The 26,640-nt window shown below is 48.2% G+C and overlaps 1 protein-coding gene across 5 annotated transcripts in view; it reads left to right on the top strand.

Moving 5' to 3' along the window:
* The window catches only part of Dapk2 (death associated protein kinase 2), a 118,774-nt gene that overhangs the window by 3,174 nt on the left and 88,960 nt on the right, over nt 1–26,640 (top strand). For all 5 annotated transcript variants that reach the window (XM_075965414.1, XM_075965412.1, XM_075965410.1 and 2 more), the window contains one exon: nt 3,129–3,226. In XM_075965414.1, coding sequence (XP_075821529.1) covers nt 3,135–3,226 — 92 coding nt within the window. In that variant the 5' untranslated portion in view covers nt 3,129–3,134. Of the gene's footprint in view, nt 1–3,128; nt 3,227–26,640 lie in introns of those variants that run through there.

Raw genomic sequence — 26,640 nt, 5'->3', positions numbered from 1 at the left:
TGAAGGGCAATGTGGCTGTGAGCAGCAGAGCTGGGATTTGCCACGTCAAAGTATAGGTTTTGTCTCTTTCCCAAACTTATATTCACGTGTATGAGTGCTTTGCCTGCGTGTGTGTCTGTGCACCACATTTGTGTCTGGTGCCCACAGAGGCCAGAAGAGGATGCCAGCTCTGCCTCAAAGTGCAGTTACAGATCGTTGTGAGCCACCATGTGAGTGCTGGGACTTGAACCCAGGTCCTCTGCAAGAGCAGTCGGGGCTCTTAACCACTGAGACATGTCTCCAATCCCTTTGCTTTTCTTTTTGAGACAGGCATAGATTATGGTCTAGAATGAGAAAATTATAACCTAATCCTATTAGGAGGACTTTTCTAGAATGTGAAGAAGGGAAGAACAGAGCCATGTAGCCTTGCAGAGAAGGTGACTAGACCCTGAGGGAACGGAGCAGCTCTCAGGTGGGCTCCCATGGAAAGAGCCCTCCTAGCGGTGTGGCATGGCAGGGTGAACCCACGAGGACAGGAAAAGTCCACTGTGACTGTAACTCAGGGTATGTGGAATAGGGCGGTGACCTGTGTCTGAGTTCGCTTGCCCTCCACTTCACCCTGGTTCATTTTTCTGGGGGAAATCGGGGCTTCTCGGAATCTACCTCAGTTCCTGATGGCAGATGGAGCTGGCCTCTCACCAAAGGGAAGCTCATAGCTGCTGGGACCACTCTTCATGTTCCTGCCGAGAGGATTTTGAGGGGGGGAGCTTGGTGCTCTCCCCTGAGAGCTGGATAAATGGTTTATTTGGAAGGAGTACTGGTTTCGGGCATCTTGCAGGGGTAGTGAGAGTAAAGACAGGTTCAGTTTCTGATTCCGGTTGAGTCAAACTTGCTAAGAGGACCCCAAAACCTCTTCCTGAGAAGGGAGTTGAACTGATTGACTTCATGCCATAGAAAACAGGAACACAGTGGCCTGGGACAAGTCGTGACAATAAAACCATCCTCCTCTGCACGGTATCTTACATCCCTACACTGGTATGTGAAGCAGATGCTAGGCTCCATAGGGGTGTCTCCATTTACAGATGGGGGGCTGAGGATGAGAAAGGGAGCCAGCCTGCTGTGGGTGACAGGGATAGTGGCCTTTTTAGTGTCTGTGCACACTCAGGCCCGCCCCAGCTGCACAGTGGGCATGAAGGGTCATGGGTGTCCACAGGAAGGTGGCCCTGAAAGCAAGATCTGGGAGACAGGCCAGCTCTGTCTGGGGGTCTCAGGGGTCTGTGAGCTTTGGCAGAATGGATGAAGGATGGGACACTTTGGTAATGGGGCTCTGGTTTGTGAGAACGACATGCCCCAATTTCTTGATGTTGGTGAGGCCTGTCCTATGTGATGGTCCTTCTACTCAACCTGGAAAGCACAGGCTCTCAGGGTCACAGCCTGAGTATAGTTGGCATTTGATTGGCAGGCAGGAGAAAAGCTGCCCATGCTGGCCAAAATGGGCTGTGATACCTTTGCTAAGGACCCTTGAGTGATTCCATAGGCAGCTGGTCATATCTCACAAAAGGGCGCTGTCTTCAGGTGAACTTTTTGGGTAAGGGGATTGCAAGGGAAGATACAAGCCCTACAGTGAGGGCTCCCTGGGGCTCGAACAGCTCTGTGTCTTTTGCTGAGGTGTCCCGCGCAGGCGGAGGTAGCTGTGTGCCACAGATGAAGAAACTGGGTTCCTCTGCCAAGTGATGAGGTCACAGAGCTAGATGCGGGTAGTACTGGAACCAGCACCTCAGGCTCCTGGCTCCTGGTGCTGTTTTAATTTGTCATACCGTCCCCACCCATGTTCCCTGTGAGGTGATGAGTGAGCACTTACCAATCCGTTCAGACTCGCTGTCGGATGGCACAGCCCCCAAGGGAGCTGAAGTCATAATAAATCCCTTGTCTTTCCACAGTACTTAATGGCTCACGAAACAATTTCATGACTCGAAATTGATTTTTATGGTATTGATCCCATTTTACAGATGGGAAAGCTGTATGTCTGGTCACGTAAATGATTATTTGCCCAGGTAAAACTGGGTCTTACATACTGGGCAAATATTCTGCAGCCCTATATTTTAGCTTTTAAAAGTATTATTTTATGTATGAAGGTGTTCTGCCTGCATGCTTATTTGAATATCACATGTGTAAACGGATTTTTCTTTGGGCTGCCATCTCACAAAAGATGACATGGAGATTTATTATTATTAAAGCTTGGCCTTAGTTTAGGCTTGTACTTAACTAGTTCTTATAACTTAAATTAACCCATATTTTTAAATCTATGTTCATTTATATGGCTTGGTTAACTTTACTCTGTTTTTCCCATCCTGCTTCCTCTCCTGCTGGTAACTAAGAGCTCTTGCTCCTGCTCTTCCAGAGGACCTGAGTTCCCAGAACACATGGAAGGGCTCACAGCTGCCTGTCAGTCCAGCTTTAGGGCATCTGATGCCCTCTCCTGGCCCGCTTGGCACCTGCACTTGTGTGCACATATCCACATATAGACACATCCACATCCACACACATAAAAATAAAATGAACTTTACGAGAGGAATGAAATCTATGTCTTAGCATCACTACTGCTGTGATGGAATACCATGACCAACGCAACTTGGGGAGGGAAGGGTTTATTTGGCGGACACTTCCACATCACTGAAGAAAATCAGGGCAGGAGCTCAAATATGGCAGGAGCCTGGAGGCAGGAGCTGATGCAGAGGCCACGAACGGGTGCTGCTTAGTGGCTTGCCCATCATGGCTTGCTCAGCCTGCTTTCTTATAGAACCCAGGACCACCAGTCCAGGGATGGATGCACACGCAATGGGCTGGGCCGTCCCCTATCAATCACTAATTAAGAAAAATGTCCTACATCCGGATCTTAGTGAGGCATTTTCTCAATTGAGATGCCCTCCTTTCAGATGACTCTAGCTTGTGCCATTGACATCAAAGTAGCCAGGACACTCGACATCATCACCACAGGTGGGCCGCTCACACAGACCCGTCCTTAGAGAATAAGGCTGTGGGTGACTGAACCTCTTTTCTCCCTGCAGTTGGTTGCTTTTCAGACCTAGACTCTTCGGCTTGTGCTAATTTGCATGGCCGTCCTAAGCTTAGGTTTCTTTCCATTTCAGGATTGTATGGTCCAGGCCTCGATGAGGAGCCCAAACATGGAGACGTTCAAGCAGCAGAAGGTGGAGGATTTTTATGACATTGGAGAGGAGCTGGGGAGGTAAGAGATTGCGTTGAGAGGTGGAGGGGTGTCCCATGGGCCGACTCACTTTTCTGTTGCCTGGTTGGGGTTATAAAGCTGGTTTGTCACAGGGCTGTTGGGAAGCTTCCCAAACAAGCCCGGGGTTTATCCGTCCTCTTGGGTGATGCTGCAGATCTGTCGCTCTCTATAACCGACGTCCGAAGAGCTGCACAGCCGGGGTCTGTGTGTTCTGTATAGTCTGACAGCTATGGGACAACCTCATGAAATCTGTCCTCTTTCCCCCCATAAAGCCCTCTCTCCAGGTCGGCTGGTTTTTGTTCCTGGTGTCCTGTTGGGGTTCTCCATGGTTCCCCAGGATTTTCTTTTTTAAACTGGAGCCTGAATGGGAGGTGAAGTAATCCTCCTGAAAAGGGATTTGTATTGAGTAACAGCCTTGCCAGCCTCGGCAGGAAGGTTCTGGGATCTGAGTTGTTGCCTCAGCCGAGAGTAGGGCTTAACTAAACGTTCTTCTCATTTCAAAGTCACTATTTTGTGAAGTTAGAAATGAGATTTTCTGGAGACCTCCCCCCGAAACTTCCCATTTTTAAAAATGGCTGATGTTTAGTGACTATAAGACACCAGTCCCAAAGCCCTGGTCTTAGACCACGCAGGGAATGGCAGTCCCCTTTGTTCCTGACACAGGTAGACTGCGGGGCAGGGTTGAAGTGAGTTTCTCAAAGTTGCTGAGCAACAAAGCTAAGGTTCTGAGCTGCCTAGTTTGTCCCTGCACACTTGTCCGGCTCCCTCCTGTGAGCAAGGTGCTTGCCCGCTCAAAAGTGTTCCAGCCCCTCACACACCCAGCAGAGCAGGGTGCCCGTGGAACCAGACAGGTAAAACAGGAAGCCTTTCTCCTTCTTTAAAACTGTCGAATTAGCATAAATTCTTATATCCTTTGTTTTAAAGGCAAACAGAACAAAGCCAGGGAGCCTTCTTCCAGGAAGGGAGGTAGCAGGGAGGGGTTGGGGCACAGGTCAGGGGGTGGCTGACCTTGCAGACTGGTCTGCGGACTTCAAGGACTCCTCAGCCTTCTGTTACTAATCTTGGGCCTAGAAAAGGGGTTCTGGATGGAAAACCAGGGTCTCTTTGCTGCAGGCCCCTTTGCACTTCGACCCCCACCCCTGACCTGGGAAACAGCACCTCCTGGCCAAGCTCTTTGAGTTGGTATCCTTGCCTTAGCCTGTGTTCTGTGCCATGGGTACAATGATGAGCAAGGTATTATGTGCCCCTCCTCGAACTCCAGCCTGGCTAGAGATGTGCTTGATAACAAGGCCTTGGTGGGACTGGACTGGTGCCCGAGGGGCAGAGAAACTGAGAAGTTGGCTGGGCGAGGGTCCTGGGGAAGAATGCAGAGGTTGTTCCTGGAGAATGTTTGTGCCATCCCCTCCTTGCCTTGCCCCTCTGCCACTTTGGACCTGAGCTGTAAGAACTGGGAGACAATCGTGTTTGCAGCCCCTCCCTTGCTGCAAGTGTAAAGGCTGCACGCGCTCAGCCTGGCATCCTCCCTCCCCAAAGTGCTGGCTAGACAAAAGGTTGATAAGAGTCATCAGAGACTTGGGACCCGTGCTCAGACACGCTAAGGCTTGGCTGGAGCTCAGGTGAGCTAGAAGGCCATGAAAAGGCCTTCCTTCCAGGATCCCCGTTTAGCAGTTGGAACTAAGGTTCAAGGTGGAGATGGGTCCTGTAGGGAGTTATAGAATGGGTTGGAATTTGTACTGCCTTCAGGTGACCACACAGTTACTTTGGGGGTGGGAGGTGCTGGAGGACCCAGCCCAGGGTGCTCTGGCTACTGAGTGACATGCTTAGCCCGCAACCACTCTGCTTGTTAAAAAGGTTAATCCTATTCTCTCCCCATGATTCTCTGCGTGTAACACACTGAGGACCTACTGTGTGCCCGGCCTTGCCTAATGCAGTGGGAAGTAAATCATCACGTGTGCTGCTCCTTGCAGCCTGTGATTTATAGATGTAGAGAGGCACTCAGCAAGTGGATTACAAAGGATGAGTCATGGTCAGGTCACATATGAAGGGAGAGGACAGAGTGCTCCGAGGGAAAGTAATGGGAGACGTGTTTAAAAGAGGCCGGTGAGAAAGGCCGCTCCGGGGCTCTGGCCCCCGTGCTGAGGACAGATCATTGTCTGTACACACAGCTTTGGCTCCAGCCTGCTCACGGTGCTGGAGGTGGTCTGCTGTCCCTAGTGTTTAGAGAAATGCTAGCTTCTATCGTCCGACCTCTCCCAGCCTTCGTAGCTACCAGTGGGGCAGAGCAGGGGACTGAGGCAGGCCTCCTAAAGAGAATCCCGTTTAACCCATTGTTTTATAGGGGAGGCTAGGATGGGTGGCTCGTCCAAGGTCACAGAGTGAGTGTGTGCTGGGATGAACTGGTGAAGACCCACAAACAGCAAATCATCTTCCTTTATCTAAATGCCTCCAGGGAGTGGGAGAGACTATCAGTACGGTGGTTTTTTTTTTTTCCTTTTTCTATTTCCCTTTGAGACTAGGTGTTTGAGGCCAATGTTAGCAACATAGTAAGTCCCCTGTGTCTGAAAACTAAGAGCAAGGTGTATGATGCACACCCCAGTCTCGGTGCTTGGGGGGCAGTGGCAGGATCTCTGTGTGTTGGAAGCCTGTTGGTCAGTTACCTGGTAAGACCCTGTCTCAGAAAAAAAAAATCCGCATTAAATCATCAGCTATTTTTATTTCTGAGTCTCTCCTCTCATCTTGCCAAGGGTGTTTCTCACACTTGTTCACACCCCTCCTCCTTTGTGTCCACTTGTGCATGGGGTTCGCATTCCTCCAAGTGCTAAGGAGGCCTACAAGGCAGAGAAGCCGGCAGCTCAGGGAGAGGCCAGGCATGAGATTAGGCCTATCTCCCCTTTGTTTGTGCTGGGCTCTTTGATGTCAGGTCCACATCTAGTTTCTTATCTCAGGCATCAGACCACACTGGAGCTAAGGCCAGAGGTCCCCCAAACTTCTGTGACCTGTTCTTGCCCTTACTGGTTCCCTCACTCTTAATAATTACACTTTTAAGGGGCTGGAGAGATGGCTCAGAGGTTAAAAGCACTGGCTACTCTTCCGGAAGAGCTGAGTTTAATGCCTAGAACCCACATGGCAATCCACAACTGTCTGTAACTTCAGTTCCAGGGGATTTGATATCCTCTTCTGGTTTCCATAGCACCAGGTTTGCATTTGGTCCACAGATATACATGCAGACAAAATACCCACATACATGAAAAAATATATATATATTTACTTTTTTTCTTTTTCCTGAGACAGGGTTTCTATGTGTAAGAGCCCTAACTGTTCTGGAACGTGGTTTGTAGATCAGGCTGGTCTCCCAAAGGCCACAGAGATCTGACTGCCTCTGCCTCTGGAGTGCTGGGATTAAAGGTGCCACCACACCTGGCTACTTTTTCTTTAAGATCAATTCAGTTGCTGTCTCCCCAACAGCCTACTGTGACCCACCCACTTCCATCCCATACTCTTCCTGAAGAATCAGCTAGCTTTTATCCTGCACCCCCACATCTATAACATCCAACTTCATATTACACAGAAGTGTTTCCCTGTGGGACTGAGGTCCTGCACCCATCACCTGGGCTTCTGTGTACTTCAGCTTTTATCCTCTGGTCTCTGCCCTGAGCTGTGGTGTGTGTCACCCCCTACCCCGTCCTTCTACACCTGATAAGTTCTCAGCACCCACAGACACCTGTAATTAAACACAAGGCTATCTGGAAGCTGCTTTGAGTTAAACACGACAAATATGATGTGGCCAGCCTCCGTCACACCCTTGTCTCAGAAGCCTGGAACTCAGGTAGAGTGGAATACAGAACACAGAAGCAATTCCCTCCACAGGGCACTCGCACTAATTCTTTGGCTAAAAAAAATGACCTATTAATTTTTTGTGTGTGTACATGAGTGTGGCTGCGCTGGAGACCAGATGCCGAGAGCTGGAATTACAAGAGGTTGTGAGCTGATCAACATGAGTGATGGGTACTGAACTCAGGTCCTTTAGCCTCCTCTCCAGCCCCATTGTATGTAATTCTTTTAATTATTTGCTTACATTTTTTTCTGTGTATGCATACATACATATGCGGTCAGCTGGAGTTGGTTTTCTCCTTCCATTATGTGGGTCCTGGAGTTTGAACTTAGGTCATCAGCCAAGGCAGCAGGTTGCTTTATCCCCTGAGCCATCTTGGCAGCTCCTGTATTTACCTCTTACGCCACCACGTGATGCAGATACTATCCCCATCCTGCAGATGAAGAAGCTCAGCCTCCACAGCGTTGAGTAACTACCACAGGGAACAGAACTGTGGGACCAAGAAGTCAAGTGACGCAGCAAGCCTCAGAGAAAGTCAGGCCTGAGAACCAGGGACTCTCCCTAGGCAGAGCCCTGTCCCCCCTTCGGCTCTGCCACTTTTTGGCTGGTATTTCCTGCCTCTGAGAATGTGACTGGCTGCACGTCAGGGATCTCCTGTCCTTGTCAGCCTGCTCAAAGTCCACCTCGTCCTTGCAGGACAATGCAAGTGGAGGTGGACTCAACATTCTCATTTAACAGTGAGGAGAACAAGAGACGCGAAGTCATATGTTCCTGGTCACGTCGTCTGAGGCTAGCCAGGACTCTGTTCTAGGACTGTCACATTGGAAAGCTCATGTTCTCTTTAGATTTATGTGTTTTATTTATGTGTACACCTGTGTGTATCTACGTGCGCCATGCTGTGCCTGGTACCCCCTGGAGGTCAGAAGAGGGGGTCATTTCCCCCTGTAACTGGAGTTATGGATGGTTGTGAGCTACCGTGTGGGTGTTGGGAACTGAACCTGGGACCTCTGCAAGAGATAAAAGGTGTTCCAAACTGCCGAGTTCTGTCTCCAGCTCCCCGATTCCATACTTTAATCAGAATTAGTCAGGGATGTTCTTAGAGGTCATCTATTCTAGTGGAGGCCAGGGCTCAGGGTGGTGGGGGTAAAGGTTGTGATTTGCTGAGGCCCAAGAAGGGCCAAATGGCAGAGCAAATGTATCCACCCACTGTGTAAGGCAGGAGCGAGAAGCCCACCAGGCCATAGGTTCCCTTGGTGGGAGTCTTATTCTGCAGCTTTCATGGTGCTTGTTTTAAACGTGTGAGTCTGTTAGCCACACAACTATGGCCCTACTTAGGATGGAAAAGTGATCAGAAGCAGGACAGGTGGGTGAAGGGAGCCAGCAGCAGCTCCTGGATACCGAGGGGGAGCATGACATACTTCCATCTGTCTCTGGTCCTGACATCACTATAGGAGACTATGGGCTTGCCTGTGCCAGGGGTCTCTTGGAGCTCTTGGCCTATGGTTCAAGGTCAGCCCTTCTGAAGGTTGGAGGTCATTGTGAGCCAGCTAGATGTGAAATGGCACAGTAGAGTGCAGTAGCTTCTTGTCACCCATGTTGTGGGTCTGAGCTTCCTGGACCTAGCGTAGAATAGATGTGCTTGGTGTTAGCATCAAGGAAATCTTCTGGGCTATAGCTGTGCCCTCGACTATAAGTCTGACTTCTATAAGGTGTGTGTGTGTGTGTAGGTTTATGAGCTCCTACCTGTACTTTAGGTGACATCTCAGGTACCTGTTTTCTATTGGGTATTGTCATAGCACAGGAGAGCTGGGGCTCAGTTCTTTCCCGTAGAGCTTCAAGCTCAACTTGGGTCCAGCTCAACTCTCAAAAGCAAATGAAATGAGCACACGATTAGATCATGTACCTGGAGTTCAGAGGAGAGAGCACCCTTTCGTGATCGAGTCCCAGAGCTGGTGGTAAGGGATGGGATCTTAAAGTGAGGACTGTGTCAGGACCTGGGAAGGACCAGAGCTGCCTGCAGAGAGCCCTGGGTGACAGAAGTCATGGCGAGGGGCAGGGGAGGCCTGTTCATCACCCATTGTGAGGAAAACAAAGCACAAAGCCACTCAAACAAAGTGGTTGCACGGAGGAGCTGGCTTCAGTCAGTGGGAAGCTCTGCATACATGCAAATTGTCCACCCTGATGGGCGGGTCTCATGGAGCCCAGTTTGCATTGCACAAACTTAAGAGCTTCTTCTGAGGGCCATTGATGCCCTCCTCATCTACCCAGGGTTTATGTACTTTGTTTTCTATTCATTTATAGAGTGTGTGTATCTTTTACTCATTAAAAAAATATACCTTTCTGTGTACACAGAGTTCATATACTAAATTTTCAAATAAAATAGAAAAGAAACTGTAAGAATAATGGGCTTCTGTGAACTTTCATCTAGATAGCCCCCAAAATTAAAAGACTCATCTCTCTCTCTCTCTCTCTCTTTCTCTCTCTCTCTCTCTCTCTCTCTCTCTCTCTCTCTCTCTCTCTCTCTGTGTGTGTGTGTGTGTGTGTGTGTGTGTGTGTAGACAGAGAGGGAATCAGATCTCTTGGAAATGAAGTTACAGACATTGTGAGCTTGCTGTCTGTTGTAGGTCCTGTCCTGGGTATCAAGCTCTGGTCTTCTGCAAGAACAGTAAGTGCTTTTAACTGCTGAGATATCTCCCCAACTCCTATCTCAATTTTTAAAAGCTTTCCTTTTTGGATTTATTTATGCATGTACATACGGGAGAGGAGGGTGTGCTTATACCTCAATGTGTGCATGGGTGGAGGTCAGAGGTCAACGTGAAGAAGTTGGTTCTCTCCATCCACCATGCAGGTCTCAGGGATTAAGCTCTGCTCAATCAGGGCTGACCAGGCAATAAACACCTTTACTTGCTGAGCAATTTTGCTGGCTGTAGACATCCTAACTTTTAATATATTTTTACCCCCCTTTTTCTCCTTCTCTCCCTGCCTTCTTTCTTTTTCTTTCTTTCTTTTGGTTTTTCAAGACAGGGTTTCTCCGTGTAACAGCCCTAGCTATCCTGGAACTAGCTCTTGTAGACAAGGCTGGCCTTAACTCACAGAGAGCCTTCTTTCTTTTTTTCCTGAGTCTATGGTTATCTACATTTTTGTGCATCTTTGGTTTTGAGCCATTTGAGAGAAGTTGCAGACTTAATGCCTCTCACCCCAGGATACTTCATGTGTTTCCTAAGGACACTGACAGTCTCTTCCTCACCAGGATTTAATACAATAAGCAGTTGCTTTTATCCTAATTATGTCAACATTTCTATCTGTGCTTTTTTGTTTTTGTGGGGATATTGATAGTCTCTCATTATGTAGCCTAGGCTAGCCTGGAACTTGCTGTATAACTCAGGTTGGTTTCAAACTGGCAATCCTTCTGCCTCTGTCTTCTGGGTGCTGGGATTACAGGCACATGTCACTATGCCTGACTCTCTCCCATTAGTGGGCTTTTGTCTTTTTTCCCCCTTGATATAGAATCTCATATATCCCAGGCTAGCCTTGAACTTGCTATGGTAGCTGAGGATGACTGGCTTTCTGATCTTTCTGCCTCTATTGCTTCCTAAGTGGTGGGACTACAGGATGCCTGGCTTATGTTGTACAGAGGATGGGACCTAGGGCTTTGTGCATGCTAGCAAGCACGCTACCAGCTGAGCGGCCTGCCACCCCCATTACTGCTCCTTGTCGTTTTTCTTCCTACTTTACAAGACCCAGTACAGGATTGTGTGTGGCATTTCATTGTCACAGCTCTCTGGTCATCTTGACTCTTGAACACTTCCAAGTTTGCTTTTCGCTTTGTGTGACACTGGTAATTTTTAATACTGGCCTTTAAAAAATTAAGTATAGATCGATCAGTTAACTTCATTTTGTTCTAAATATTTCTGTTTTTTCTTTTTAATGCTAAATGAGGGTGTGTCTGTGAACTCTTTTCTTCAGTATCTTCTCCTGGCATTATTTCCCAGAGGTGGCATCCCAAGGCAAGAGGTATGTCTGATTTGCTTAAAGGTTAAAAGGAGAAACACTAAGGAGTGTGCAGTGTTTCACATCTTCTTGTGGCTTTGCCAGCCCTCACTCATTGGTGTGTGTGTGTGTGTGTGTTTGTAATAACTAAAGAGTTTTGTGAAGGTATGTTAAGATTTTTCCATTGGGAATTTCAAGTAGTTAAAATCTTGTTTACTTTCTTCTTAACCTTAAACTTTATTGTCTTTGTTTCTTTACTTTTTTCCCCTTAGTATTTCTGATTCATTTCGCTAAACTTGCATGGATAATGTGAAATTCTAGCCATAGCAAGGTAGGTAGGGCACATACAATCATCCTTGCTTCACATATGATGAAAGAAGGCACTCCATTGACAAAGACTGGTGAGGACTAGGGGTAGAGCTCCTGACATCGGTGGAGGTGCTACCCACCTCTCCCTGCTGTAGAAGAGATGCGTGCTAGCCCAGGGTGCTAGTCCTGGGTCTGCTTCTTTGTCTCTGCTTGTCTGAGCAACTAGGGCAGTTCTGCTTGGAAGCATAAGACAGAGTGCCATTGGGAAAGTGGGTGCTGGAGATAGGGGTGCCTTTGAAAGGAAACCAGGGTGAGTCTCCCCCTTGCTGGGGAAAACAGAGTGAGGGCTCTGGGTCTCCCCATCAACTCACCTGCAGGCTCCCCCAACATCACCCAGGGCTCTAAAGTACAAGCGGTGCAGGTGGGAGGCCTTGCCAGGCTCTGCAGCACCAGGGCCTCCTACAGGACAGCCACAGCCTTCAGCCTCTTCACATTGCCCAGTCCCAGTGTGGACTTGGATAACTTCTCAAGCCTGAGAACTTTATTCCACATTGTCTAGTCCAGGGGACAGAAAACTACAGCCCTACATGAAAAATTTGTGTGACAGGTCTTGAAGCTTATTAGGATATTTTTGTTCTGTTTTAAATTTTAATTTAATTATTTTTGTGCGTGACAAAGTCTTTTACTTTGTAACTCAGGCTGGCCTGGAACTCAGTATGTAGACCAGGCCAGTCTAGAACTCACAGAGATCTATCCGCCTCTGCCTCTTGTGCACTGGGATTAAAGGTATGACCCACCATGCCCAGCTAGCATAGTTTTTACAAGTGAACTTTTCCAGTGGATTTAATGGTCGGGAACTTAGAACCTTAGGGAAGCAAATGTTACCTGCATCCCATTTCCATCTGGGAACCAATAGTATTTTTTTAAAAAAATCCCCAATTACTTAGTATATGTCGAATTACATCACTTAGAAACTTACAGAAATTTTGCTTTCTCCCATCTTATACAATACCCAGATAATCATGTGGATCTTGCCTTCTGGTCCCCAGTGTCTCAAATATTTACCATTTGGCCCTTTGCTGAGAAAAATATGCGTGCTCTTGTTCCCCTTCAAGAGCACTGGCTGTTTACACAGCAGAACTCATTGAAAGTGGACAGCTAAGGAGGGGAAGGAACCAGGGTATAAACAGGTCCCAGTGAAAGGGGAAGAGGGGTGAGCAGAGGCCCCTGGGTCCCCTGTTCTGTCGCTCTCACTGCCCATACAGGTCCCCAGGCATTCAGCACTCATAGAAGCCTCGTTTCAGAACTGCCCAGGTGAACTCTGCTATTCTCAGAGAGTGGCTGAGACGGGAAGAAGGGAAGGAGATTTGGGCACCAGGGACTGTCCTCTCTAGACCCCATTCTGCATTAGGCACAGGGCTCCATGGCCTGCCTTAATCCTTGCAGCTCTCTGGGATGCTGTGAATTCTTCCTTTTTTGTAGTTGAGAAACAGAGGCTTAGAGAACTTAACCAAATAGCCACCATGAGTCAGAGCTGGTGTTTGCCACTGACCCCTGGCTCTGGTCCAGCGCTCCCTTTAAGGTTCCAAGTTGCCTAGCATTTTCTTTCTGCCTGTGACTCTCAGGTTCCTCCAGAGAGCAGGGAAGAAGAATGATCAGTGCCTTTGGTAGGTTACTGGGTTTCTGCTGAGAGTCCCCTTGTCCTGGTCCAATCCTCCATGGCTGGGATAGCTTCCTGTCATACCCCTATGACAGCAACTAACTCTGGTACCCTGATCTGGAGTTCTGAGTTGCTGGACTCCAGTAGGCTGGGCACAGGGTCATTTATGCTTGGCACTTCAGGGGGAGGCTGCAAGCAGAGAGGAGACCGTGATCAATGTGTGCTTTGCTGGGTGGCGTGGCGTTCCTGCCACTCTGTGTCTTGTAGATGCCTGGGCTGAGAGAAGAATTGGGGCCTGGAGCTGAGACCCAGGCAGGAGGACAGCCCAGGGCCAGAGTCCGAAGGGCCCATCCTAGCAGCACTGCTCTTGAGCTCCAGAGTCACCAAGTCCACTTCCCATCCTCGCTCAGCCATTGTGAAATGTTTGATGGGAACAGTTTGGTCCTCTGATAGGCTGTGTTTATTTGTCCTGAGATGACCATTAATTCACAGGGCTGTTAAAACGCCACATGTGCAATGCAAGTCCTCCATGTTTTCCATCTTTTTGGAATCCCCATTCTTTCACATCCAGTGCCCAAATAAAAATGAACATTCCTGGCCCCCTGGCACATGCCTTTAATCTCAGCAGTTGGGGGGCAGAGGCGGGCAATTCTCTTGAATTTGAATTTCAAGTGAGTTTCAAGCCATCCAGAGCTACATAGTGAGACCCTCATAAATAAAGGTGATGGTGGCGGTGCTGGGTGTGTGTTCTGAGGAGATGGCTCAGCGGTAAAGAGTACGGTTGCTCTTGAAGAGAGCCTGGATTTGGTTTCCAGGGCCCACATAGTGACTTACAACTGCCTTTAACTCCAGTCCCAGGGGATCAGACATCCTCTTCTGGCTTCCACATGGACCAGGCATGCGCATGGTGTCCACATGTGCATGCAGGCATTCATATATACACATGAAATAAAAATAATTTTTTTTTTATTTTTTAAAGAGCATTCCATTCCACGGTACCAGGAAGTTCTGTTGCCTGATGAAGCCCTTCCAAGGCCTCCAGGGAGTGCTTCTTTCTCCACAGTCAGGCTCTCAGAGCTGGAGGGACCCCCTTCTCTGTGACCTAACTCAGGCAGGGACCAAGGCTCAATTTGAATCTGCCCTTCACCTTTGAGATGGCTGCATTGTCAGCTGAGTTTCGTGCCGTGACTGGAGGTGCCGAGAGAAATTTCTGCAGAGAGAGGGAATGGCTTCCAGGTGGGTAGCAGACACCTCTGCTCACGTGACTTGCCCTCTGCCATGCTGCTGCTGGCATCTCTTGTACTTAGCCCTCAAGGGAAACAGATGGTCCTTCCCTTCACAACCAGGCACCTGAACTCTGCTGTTACAACCTTTTCCTAAGTGGATACTGGATTTTTTTCCCCCTGAGACAGTATTTCTCTGTGTAGTCTTGACTGTCTTGGAACTTGATCTGTAGACTAGGCTGACCTCGAACTCAAGAGATCTGTCTGATTCTGCCTTCTGAGTGCTGGGATTAAAGGTTTGTGCCACCATCACCTAGCTGGATCTTTTATATATGGGGAAGGGTCTCAGAGTATTTAAGGCCAGGAAATTCGTGATTCTCCTGCCTCTGTCTCCTGAATACTAAGATTTACAAGCATGTGCCACCACACCCAGTAACTTCTTTTTTTTTTTTTGTAGCTTCAAAGGTACTTGGAAATTTTTCTTTACTAGAAAGCGAGTTCTCAGGCTAGGGAGATAACTCAGTCAGTAAAATAGTTGCCATGCGAAGTGGGTGGCCCCTAAGGAACAGGACTCAGTATTGACCTCTGACCTACACACACACACACACACACACACACACACACACACACACACACACAATCACCACCACCAATAACAACCACAACAAACCAAACAGATCATCTGACTCTGCTCCCCAAACTGTCACCCCATGCCTCCATCAGCAGGTGCTCCGTGGCTGCTTTGAAAGCTTTCAGAGCCACACTTTTTTCTGTTCTTGCCTCAGATTTAAAAGGCACAGCTTGGTAGGTGTGAAGTGCCCAGCAAGTGGCCACAGAGAGCACCTTTATCCTGTAAAGGTACCCACGCTATTTTGAAGAGCTGTACTGAGCATCGTTTCCCTCTGTTGCTGCCCATGATCTTGAGTGTCCCTACGTGGGGCTAGTGGACAGTGGGAAGTCATTGTGCCCATCTTGCAGATAAGGAAGCAGAGGTACAAAGAGCCAGTCTCTGCCCTGGAGAGCAGAGATACACATGTCACCAGAAGCTCCAGAAGGCAAATCTGAGCAGCATTCTTGAAATGATTCCTGGGACAAAGAGGTTTCATCTCAGGCTGGAGCTGGCTCAGCAGGTAAGAGCACTTCCTTCTCTGGCAGTGAGTGGATCTCGACTGTCTATAATCCAGTTCCAGGGGATCTGATACCCTCTTCTGGACGCCAAAGGCACTATAGTTAGTACACATACATACATGTAGACAGAGTGTTCATATACATAAAATAGAAATAAATACATCTTTAAAATGCACCCCAAAGCCAGATGTGTATGGTCATTCTTGAGTATGGAGCTATGAGCCCTGACATACGGCTCTTCTGGAGTCTCTGCATGCCCCTAGAAGACTTCTTGCTGGTTAGGAAGGACTCCAGGCAAGAGATTCTGGATCTACCACCGTCTTCCATAGTACCCAGTGTCTCTTCCCTCTAGGAAGTTTATGTGCTAGGCTTGTCCATGGGGCAGCTGAATTACCGTCTGTAGCATAAGGCCAAGAACTGGTCCTTTAAGGTCAAGGGTTGCATTACTCCTGGTGGCCTGTGTGAGTTTGGGCAAGTTGCTTCAACCCTCAGACCCTCTGTTCTTTCTTATCATGTGTGAGACAAGAAAGGCAATATGTACTATATACTTTATCAGATCAAGATTTGAACCCAGAGCTCTCCTGAGGACTAAGTGAGGTTATGGCTGAAACATGTAGTATGGTGGTTGTCATCTGTGGCCACATAGCTGAACCACAGAGATTTCGAACATTCAGGGGTTCAGCTTCAGAAGTCTAGTACAGTGTCCACCCCTGTGCAGATTATACAGCTGGATCCAAAATCTCTTCTCCAGATGGTCCTTGAGACACATAGTAGGCTCTCTGGGATGCTGAGTTACTCTTTTCTTTTTTCCTGTTTATCCCCTCGCTCTGAGACTGAGTTTCTCTGTGTAGTTCTGACTGTCCTGGAACTTGCTCTGTAGGCCAGGCTGGCCTCGAACTCAGAGATCCACCTGCCTCTGCCTCTGAGTGCTGGGATTAAAGGCATGTACTACCGTCGCCCAGCTGGTTTATTCCTTTCTTTGTCATCTGTCTTGGCTATGTTAATTTACTCACAAGGGACACCTCCTGGGCACTCTTATGTCCTACTGTGTGTGTGTATATGTACATGTGTGCATGCATGTGTATATGTATGTGTGTGTGTATGGTTGTGTGTATGTGTGCACGCATGTGTGAACGTGTGGAGGTCAGAGGAAAACCTCTCATGTTGGTTCTCACCCTCCACCTCGTCTGGGAGGCGCTGCTGTTTGCTGCTGTGCTCACTAATCTAGCTGATGCAGGAGCCTCTGGGCATTCTCCTGTCTCCGCATCCATCTGGCTGTAGGGTTGCAGACAGGCCCTACTGTATAGGTTCTGGTGGTCTCGCCTTGGTTAGAAGTGCTTTTACTAGGAGAGCCATTTCCCCAGCCTAACCTAATGTTTTGACAAAAGTAGCCATGGACTGGAGGGAGAACTTTGTCTAATTGTCCACAATTGCAGGGCTGCTCCTTCAGGTCTCTGTGAGATTGCCTAATGCCTAACACCATCAAGACTTGCCGACCCATGCTGATTTTGACTAGGGTGTTGATAGTTATCCTCGTAAAACTGCTTCAGCTAGCCCTAAGGCCCGTGTCTCTGATAAGTTTACCTCTTTCAGTTGTCGGTTCGGTTTCCTCTTTGCGGGGCAGGTGTCCTGGTCATATTTTCTTGTACAACATCTGGAATGGAGCCAGGAGAAAGAGTTAACACCGCTCCCATCACCTCACCCCCTCACCATCCAGATCTCATAGTTCCTTTCCCTCTAGCTGCTCCATCCGAGGCTTCTTCTCCTGACCCTCTGCTCTAGTTCCGTGTCTTCCTAGTTCCCCGCAGCCCTCAGATCCTGTATAAATACATCCTTTTCCTCCGAGACCATCCATGGCTTCCCCTTCCCAGCCCCATTCCCAGCCCTTAGAGCCTGTGTTTCATACATCACTGTTGTAAGCAGCATGTTTTCCAACATGCAGTCTGCATTCCAAGCCAGACTGTGAGCCTGTGAAGACAGGCCAAGTGTTAGTTTCCTTAGTGTCCTGGGCACTTCTGGTAGGAGCTGGGTCTGTCTACAGTGGGTGTTCAGTGCACATGGATGGGCGCAGCCACAGGCTGGATCTAGTCATTGCTGAGCTCCTGAGGGCTATGAATTTGTGTCTTTACTAAGGAAAAAGTAGATATGTATCCTGGGTGGTATTCCGTCAAGCCTTGTTCCACAGCCTTTATTATTTTCTTGTCTGGAGGGGACAGAGCCAAGGAACAGCATGTGAGACTGTTTGACATCCCAGTGGCTGCTTAGAATATTTACTTGTGCACTTTGTAGTGTCCCAGGGTCATCCCACATTGCAACATCTTTTTGCACTGGTGTGGGCCTGGTGACCCTTGTCCTGGCTTGTTTCTTTAACCCTAGGGGGAGCCAGGTTCTTTGGACCCAGCTGTAAGCGCCTTCTCTCAGGGAGGGTGCTAGGGCCTCCCCTTGTAGGCAGGGCCTGCTTTCTCTCTCATCTGAGCAGGACAATGAAGAGAAATCCTGTTGCTATAGAAACTGCAGATCAGGGCTGTGGCTTTCTTGGGACTATACAAAGATTAGAAGAATAGAGAAAGTCAGCTGTGGCCTCTGGGCCATCATCAGCCATAGACTTGGAATGAAGATCTCGGTTCAGGTACCAGGTTACCAGCCAATATGTTGTGTGTCTTTGAGTCAGGCACTTCTTCTTTGGGTCATAAGTCATTTCGGTGGCAGAGGCAGGATCTGAACAGAAGTCCTAACTTTAGGTTCCTTCGTGTTTCCCTGCTTCGCCACTTCACGGAAACATCATGTGTATTTGGTTTCACAAAAAGCCGCCTTTCCTTTCCTTTTGAACTTGTTACTTTTGCTTCCCAAGGTGCCCCTGAGAAAAGGGTTCTGTTCCAGAGTCCACTTGTTGGGGGACTCCCCCAAACCGTCCTTCTGCCTTTCCTTTCTATAGGCATTTCCCTCTAGTCTGTGCACTGCCTTGGATTATCCAGTGGATGTAGCTCCTGACCGCCTTCCAGGAGAGATGGACAGACTGGTGTTGCCTTGGGGAGGCGTCTTTCCATCACAGGTGCATCATGAAAATATGAGTGGAGGGACTGGCTAGATAGCACAGTGGATCAAGGCGCTTACCATTGAGCCTGACAACCTGAGCTCAATCCTTAGGACCCCTGTGGTGGAAGGAGGGACCGAACTCCTGAAAGGTATCCTCTGACCTCGACATCTGTGCTGTGACATGTGTAAAGCCACACAATAAATAAGTAGTAAATGTAAAAAGCTCAAAAGTGATGATTTAATGTCAGCAGGAGACCTGAGGGTGCCATGGTATCACCTTAATCAGTATCGCAAGAGACCAGGCCCCTCTGGGAAGACCCCTGTGAGAACTTGGCCTAATTTCTAGCTCCAAGAGTTATATTCCTTTGCCTTCTCAGCTATCTCTCCATGTTGATGGGCTCAATGAGACAAGACAATAGAGAGCCTTAACATAGGTGCAGAAGAGCCCTGGCTTTGGTTCTGGGCTGCATGTGCTTAGGTGGGCCCTTTCCCTTCAAGGAGTCTCTGTCTCTCTCTCTGTCTTTCTGTCTGTCCGTCTCTCTTTCTGTTCAGGATCTTACTCTGTAGACCAGAGTGGCCTTGAACTCACACCAGCCCACCTTCCCCTACCTCCTGAGTGCACCATCAAGCCTGATTATTCTCCCCCTCTTTGAAGTGCTCCCCCACCACTCCTCTCATACTGTGCCTATGGGAAGCATCCTTGCTGACCAGCAGCCGCCTGCTCAGAGAGGGCCTGATTCACTGGTGCAGTGGCCTGTGGTACAGTAAAGCCAGCGGGTGCCACCGAGACTGCCGCGGCTGTTGTGATTAGACAAGGTGACTTGGCACCGTGTCTGTGACCAGTGCCTGTTTTAGCAACATAGTAAATATTGACTCTGTGGTGTGAACGTGGAAAGGGCAGATGACGGCGTTAACTCATTCTGAGAGGTGACGCTCACCCACCCTGATAACGTAAGCTGGAGTCATGCAACGGGGAAGGTGCCCATCCCCCACAAACACGCTGTTTAGGCGTGGAGAGAATGGAACAGAACAAGAAAGCCATCCTTGCGCAGTCAATGGCTGGGTGGCTCTCTGATCCATTTGTTAGTTCTAAAGTGAATATCACATAGAAAAGTAATATACAAGTCAGGCAGTGGTGGCACATGCCTTTAATCCCAGCACTTGAGAGGCAAAGACAGGTGGATTTCTGAGTTCAAGGACAGCCTGGTCTACCGAGAGAGTTCTAGGACAGCCAGGGCTGCACAGAGAAACTCTGTCGTGGAAAACAAAGAAAAACAAAAGTAAAAAGAAAAGAAAAGAAAAGCAATATTATAAGCATATAGGAAAAAATCATATGTTTTCCCCATTTCCTCTAAAAAAATTACATTTCTTTATCTATCTGTTTATTTATCTGCACACATACACACGCCCTAGTGCATGTGGAGGTCAAAGGGCAAGTTGTGGGAGTCAGTTCTCTCCTTTTGCCATGTGGGTTCCTGGGATCGAACTCATGCCAAGAGCACCTTTACCCACAAGCACCTTTCCGGAAGAGCCATCTTACCAGCCTGTTTTCCAGGTTTTTATGCTGTCTACAGTGTTTACAAAGTATCTTCTTTTAATATTTTTTTCTGTTTATTTATTAAAGATTTCTGTCTCTTCCCCGCCACCTCCTCCCATTTCCCTCCCCCTCCCCCAATCAAGTTCCCCTCCCTTGTCAGCCCAGAGAGCTATCAGGGTTCCCTGCCCAGTGGGAAGTCCAAGGACCACCCTTCTTTTAATATTTTAATTAAATAATTTGCCTTTTCAAGACAGGGTTTCTCTGTATAGCTCTGACTAGCCAGGAACTCACTCTGTAGACCAGGCTGGCATTGAACTCAGAGATTTGCCTGCCTCTGCCTCCCAAGTGCTGGATTAGAGGCGTGCACCACCACACCTGGCTTACATAAAATCATTTATAATTGGAAAAGGACAGCGTATTAGAAATACTATTTTTTACTGGGTGTTGGTTGTGCCTGCCTTTAATCCTAGCACGCAGCAGAGACAGACAGATCTCTGTAAGTTCAAGGCCAGACTGGTCTACAGAGCAAGTTCCAGGACAGCCAGAGATGTTACACAGAGAAAATCTGCCTTGAAAAACAACAACGAAAAATAAAACACTTTTTCTCCCGAAGAGTCTGAAGGAACTTTCAGGATCATCCAGGTCCCTTTGCATCTTGCACTGTGGCACCGTGGCTGTTAAAAACAAGGTCTGTGTAACAGAACCCGATTTCAGTGTGTTTACCTGCCACTCTGTAACTGTAGAGTGGAATGTGGTAGGGAGAAGAATTCCAATCATGTAAGCTTTCAGTGTTGCCCTTTCTATGTCAATAGTCATTCAGTTGTTTTGAGAACTTCCTGGTTGCCAGGCCTGTCCTCCATCAGAGCATGGGCTGGGCAGGACTGGGCACAGGAGTGGGGAGGAACCAGGTTTGGAGGAGGGCCCAGGACGTAGATGCACCGGGTGAGGTTAGGGCTGCGGTAACATTAGAATAACCACTGTGGGTTACGCTCTAGCATTATTCCAGGAGCTTTCTGTGCTGTTATAGAAAATTTGTTAGATAGGTGTTAATCCCGCAGGTCGAGAATAAGACCACTACCACAATTTAAAGCCAAAATTGAAGCAAGCTTTAATTAAACACTGGCCAGGTGAATGGACTCTGGCCAGGTTCGTCTTTGTGTTTCCAGGAAATGGCCTGGAGTTAGTTTGCAGCAGTTTAAGTACTTCCCACCAGGTCCAATCAAGGGCAAGCATACATCCTGATGTACCTCCAGCCTACACCCAACCAGGGGCAAGCATACATCCTGATGTACCTCCAGCCTACACCCAACCAGGGGCAAGCATACATCCTGATGTACCTCCACCCTACACCCAACCAGGGGCAAGCATACATCCTGATGTACCTCCAGCCTACACCCAATCAAGGGCAAGCATACATCCTGATGTACCTCCAGCCTACACCCAACCAGGGGCAAGCATACATCTTGATGTACCTCCAGCCTACACCCAACCAGGGGCAAGCATACATCCTGATTTACCTCCAGCCTACACCCAATCAGGGGCAAGCATACATCTTGATGTACCTCCAGCCTACACCCAACCAGGGGCAAGCATACATCCTGATATACCTCCAGCCTACACCCAATCAGGGGCAAGCATACATCCCAGCCTACATCTAATCAGAGTCAATACATCCTGACATATTTTCTGCCTGTGACCCTCCTGCCCATGTGTGATCAAGCATGTTTGGTGCAGATGGGTCAAACAGACTTGTTTAGGGGAGCAGAACATGTGGCTTGTCGTCTCCCATCGACAATTGCGTTCAGCAGTTCAGGAACTATCTGTGCTGGAACATGGGCTTGTGGATCAGAAACATTTTTGTTTCATGGATCTCTAAGGCACAATAATTAAAACCTTAAAGGGTAGCTGACTTCTAGGGAGGAGGAGACCTTGGGCAGTTGGTTCTGCTCAGAACCGGTCAACAGACCACATAGCCTTTGCACCTTCTATCAGGCCAGGCTGCCTCTTGTGTGGTTCACCGTTTTGCACTACAACAGAAGCCGAAAGGGAGCCTGAGCTAGCAGATAAATGTGTACAGACCCCATCTGGATTGAGGACGGTGGAGGAAGAGGCAGCCTCAACTGTAGCACAGGATGGGCTGCCGATGTGTGGCATCTGAACCCAGGGCTGGGTGTGTGAGCCCTCAGTTGTGGGACAGCCCTAGTAGGTGGGTTGGTCCAGACTGTGGGGCTTTAAGAACCATGGGACATGGCCTCCTTTGAGGTACCTTTTGGCTAGTCTAGAGGTCCTTCATTTGCTGCCTGCTTGTAGGATGGGGAGGCCCTCTGTTTGGGCATGGAGCCAGAGTGTAGGGAGCTTCCTCAATGCTCTGAGGTGAGGAGAAGCTGCTTTGTTGGCCTTCCTTGTTCCTGGTTGAATAAACCAGCAAAGGGGTCTTAAGATTTGCAGCTTTTCAGCTGCATTAGCGGAACTTGTGTCTGAGTCTGAGGAAGTCACTGACTCTGGTTCCACAGGACCCGTCTCAGAGTGGGGGACTTACCCTGAGAAATCTCCCGTCTGCACACTTTAAGTGGAAAGTGCTTGTTCCCAGATAAGGGCCTGTCTTCCCAGGGTGCCTCAGAACCTGCTCTTATCACTTGAAGTCAGTTTCCACTTAATTCATTTTCTTAGGAGGAAGGATTTGTGTTTGGGGGAAGGGCTGGCATGTTTGTTTGTTTGTTTGTTTTAACCTACATGGCTCAGTTGATTAGAACCCACCAGCACTCATAAAAATGGTTTATCCCATGGTCAGGATATTTTGAACTGTGGCTAGAATGTTTTGGGTTTCCTGGCAAAGCCACATAGAAGTTTGTAATTTGATGTTGGGAGGGTTTCAAAGTTGCAAAAAATGGAAAGGAGTTGTCTCTGAATTCTCTTTGAGGGGCACACCTCGGTTCTGGCTTTCACCTGCTGGTGGTTGTTGGGAGGGGTGGCCTGCCTTTGGCTAGAGCTGTGAAGCTGACAGAACGTGTGGATAAATTCCGCCTCATTCAGACAGGTCTTCTGCATTCTGGAAAGGCTCAGAGAGGTTAAGGGACCCTGCCGCACCCCTAGGGAAGATCAGTGTCACAGTCGAGCCATGTTTTCTGCCGGGATCAGAAGTGAGGTGGGAAGCTTTATGTTCTTTGTAAGGTGTTGGCCTGCTCAGGTTCTGTGATGTGAGCTTTCTGTACGCAGGCAGGTGTGATAGGTCACCGACAGGAGGACCAACAGTGTGGACCAGTGTGGTGCTTTGTCCTCCCAAACCTTCTGTGGCGGATGCTGCTGCTGCTTGGTGTTCCCTTGCCCCATGAAGCAGGGAGGTGGAGAGATAAGCATTAGCTCAGGGTTGTGGGGGGAAGTACTGTCTCAGAGTGATTCAATATTATTCATTCATCATTCACAGAACAAATATGTATTGGACACCTCTTGGAGGCACTAGGAACTGAGGTCACAGCTAGTGACTGGGGATGAAGGCAAACAAGAGTCAACACAGTAGTCACTGTCTTGGCTTGTTTTTATTGCCGTCTTGGCACAGCCTAGAGTCACCTGGGAAGAGGGAGCCTTATCTGAGGAAATGCCTCCATCTGATTGGCCCATGGCCCTATCTGTAAGTGACTGACTTGATGAGTAATGTGGGAAGGTCCCGTCCATAGTGGGCAGCACCGTTCTCTAGGCAGGTGGATCTCAGTTGTTTGTGAAAACCATCCTGAGCCAGTGAGTGAGCCAGCAAGCAGCATTCCTCCATGGTTTCTGCTTCAGGTTCCTGCCCTGACTTCCCTCAGTGATGGACTGAAGCCTGGAAACGTGAGCGGAAGTGGGCCCTTTCCTCTGCCAAGGTGCTTTCAGTCATGGCGTTTATCCCACCAACATGAAGTAAATTAGAACAGTGTTCTTTGCCTAGTGCGCGAGTCTCCTGATGGTGAGCCGGTCTCTGCAGCTCTTAATGTTCGCCATAGCATTGAGAACAAGCGGACTAAGCCATTGCTGCAGAATACTTCTGCTGTGATGTAAACAACGACAATAATAATTACCAGCACATACTACATGCCTGCTGTATAGAAGACATACACCGGGCATTTGACTTGTGCTTGTCTGATGTCAGATGTGCTGTGAGGTCACAGTTGTTGACCTCGCTTGAGAGAAGAGATGCAGCTCATACCCTGAGTCACTCCAGGGGTAAAACTGGGTGCTGCTGACTACGAATCCAGAACACTTTAAGTTACACGATAGAGAAGGATGGTGTCAGTGGCTTCTAGAAGCTCATATTGTAAAGGGTCAGGTTTGGCAGGGGCTTGGGTATGTGAACTGGACTGTGACTCTGGCAGAGAATCTGGGAGAGGTTTTTATTACCCTGCCTTTGGCAGCCAATGCCTGAGAGAGAGGAGTGTGTGTGAGGTTGAGGGGATCATCCAGTTACGGCATTTGTGTGTAGTTGGCCTAACGTCCTCAGCAGCCAGATTCTCTGGGCACTGTGAACCCTGACGGATCCCAGAGCCCCTTTTCTGTGCTGTATTAGTTTCCCAAGGTTGCTATAACAAATGATCATCAGCTGGGTGGTTTAAAGTCGCGGGAATCTATTCCTCATGGTTATAAAGGGCAGAAAGCTGAAATCAAGGTGCAGCCAGGGTTGGTTCTCCTCAATGGGAGCCCATTTCTTACCCTCCTGACTCATGGAGCCTGATGCTAGTCTTCAGTGTTTTCCCACCACTTCCTACCTGTGTGTCTGAGAGTCCTGCTGTCTGGTCAACCCCATTCCACTGGCTTCACTGTCATTGGCCTCGCCTAGGATATTCAGGATTGTCTTCATCTCAAGATCCTCACGCTAATTCCATCTAAGAAGACTTACCAAATATGGCCACATTCACATTTTCTAGAGATAGGACATTGGAAGTATCTCTTAGGAGTCCAGCACACTACGTTTGTCTACCCGTTCCCTCATCAGGTCCAAGACCTTCAGAGTCAGTACACTTACTAAAGACCTCCCCACACTCATATCAGCTGCTCTGCCTCCTGCACCCTCCCAGGCCTCATGGTCATGGAGGTCTTGGCTCCCTGTAACTGGAAGTTTCTCTCCCGCCTGCCAGTTCCAGAACAACTATTCTAAGGCTTAATTTAATTGCAAACTGTTTGGCCTGTTAGCTCAGGCTTATTCTTGGCTAGCTCTTACAACTTAAATTGACCCATTTCTGTTATTCTGTATTTTACCACGAGGCTCATGGCTTGTTACCTCACATCTTACTTCACCAGCTGCTGGTGTCTTCCAGACTCTCCCTTCTTTCTATCTTTGCTTGGATTTCCCACCTGACTCTATTCTGCCTGGCTATTGGCCAAATCAGCTTCATAACCAGTGGTAATAAAGCATTCACAGCATACAGAGGGACATCCCACATCAGCTACCTGTTGCTCACCCATGGTGGGCCTTGTGGAAAGGACCACAGAGCCCAGGGATTATCTACTCTTGTACTTCTAGGTGGTAATTCCTACCTTGAACATGCTGCCTCTTTACTTTGTGGTACTGGCAGGCAAGAACATATCGTTGGCCTGGCAGAGTTCCAGGTCAGCTGGGCAGTTTATTGTCCTGCCAGATTGATGCTGGCACATATCTCTGACCACCAAGCCCTACCCCCAATCCTGCTGCTTTACCTGTGTGTCATTCTGCAAAATCTGTTCTTATGTCAGGTCCCTGCTCTTTCCCTATTCCCAGCCTCTTAGAGTTGAAACACACTGTGTGCCTACTCTCTGTGCTTGGTAATTTATCTCTCTTCCCTGAACTGGGTCATATGTTATTTTTATTTCATGGTATTAGCTTACCTGAGGGCCCAGTTCCTGTTTCTCTGCTGAGATGTAAGCTTCCCTGTGACATCTTGGACATAGCTTTTGAGAAATAGCTGTTGCCTCCTTGGGTGCTAATCTAGCATAGGGAACATTTATTTATTTGTTACTATTTTTTCTTTTTGAGATAGGGTTTCTCTGTAGCTTTGGTGCCTGTCCCGGAACTAGCTCTGGTAGACCAGGCTGGCCCCGAACTCACAGAGATCCGCCTGCCTCTGCCTCCCGAGTGCTGGGATTAAAGGCGTGCACCACCACTGCCCGGCTATTTGTTAGTATTTTTATTAGCATATGTTACTCACATATAACAGTAGGTTTCATTGTGTCAGTCATACATGTATATGTAATGTATTTGTCTCATATTTATCTTTAATTAACCTGTCCTGTTCCCTTTCACATCTTCTGATTCCTTCCTCTTCACATCTCATCCCTCTTCTACTTTAAAAAAGAATATATGTATGTATTTATATATGTATGTATGCATTTGTTTTGAGACAAGTTCTCATTATGTAACTCTAATTGACCTAGAACTTTCTGCGTAGACCAGGATGGCCTTGAACTCACAGAGATCTGCCTACCTCTGCCTCCTGGATGCGAGAGTTGAAGGCCAACATACCCTGCTTATTTATTTATCTAAGAGGATATTTTATCTCATCTCATCTCTGTTCCTAAATTTTCTGGTGACTTTGAATGTGTCACCAGTTTCCTTAGTTTCTGATTCTTTCTTTGACAGTCTGGAGCACTGGACTGTGAGATGTCCCTGAAGGCCCCTTTCAGCCAGATCATTCTGTGTCCATCCTGACAGCCTTCAGTTCTCTGAATACTCATGTCAGAATGTCAAGGCCTGGA

This window comes from Microtus pennsylvanicus, chromosome 3 (assembly GCF_037038515.1).
Source record: "Microtus pennsylvanicus isolate mMicPen1 chromosome 3, mMicPen1.hap1, whole genome shotgun sequence".
Taxonomy (NCBI): Eukaryota; Metazoa; Chordata; class Mammalia; order Rodentia; family Cricetidae; genus Microtus; species Microtus pennsylvanicus.
This window is presented reverse-complemented; position numbering and strand designations above follow the sequence as displayed.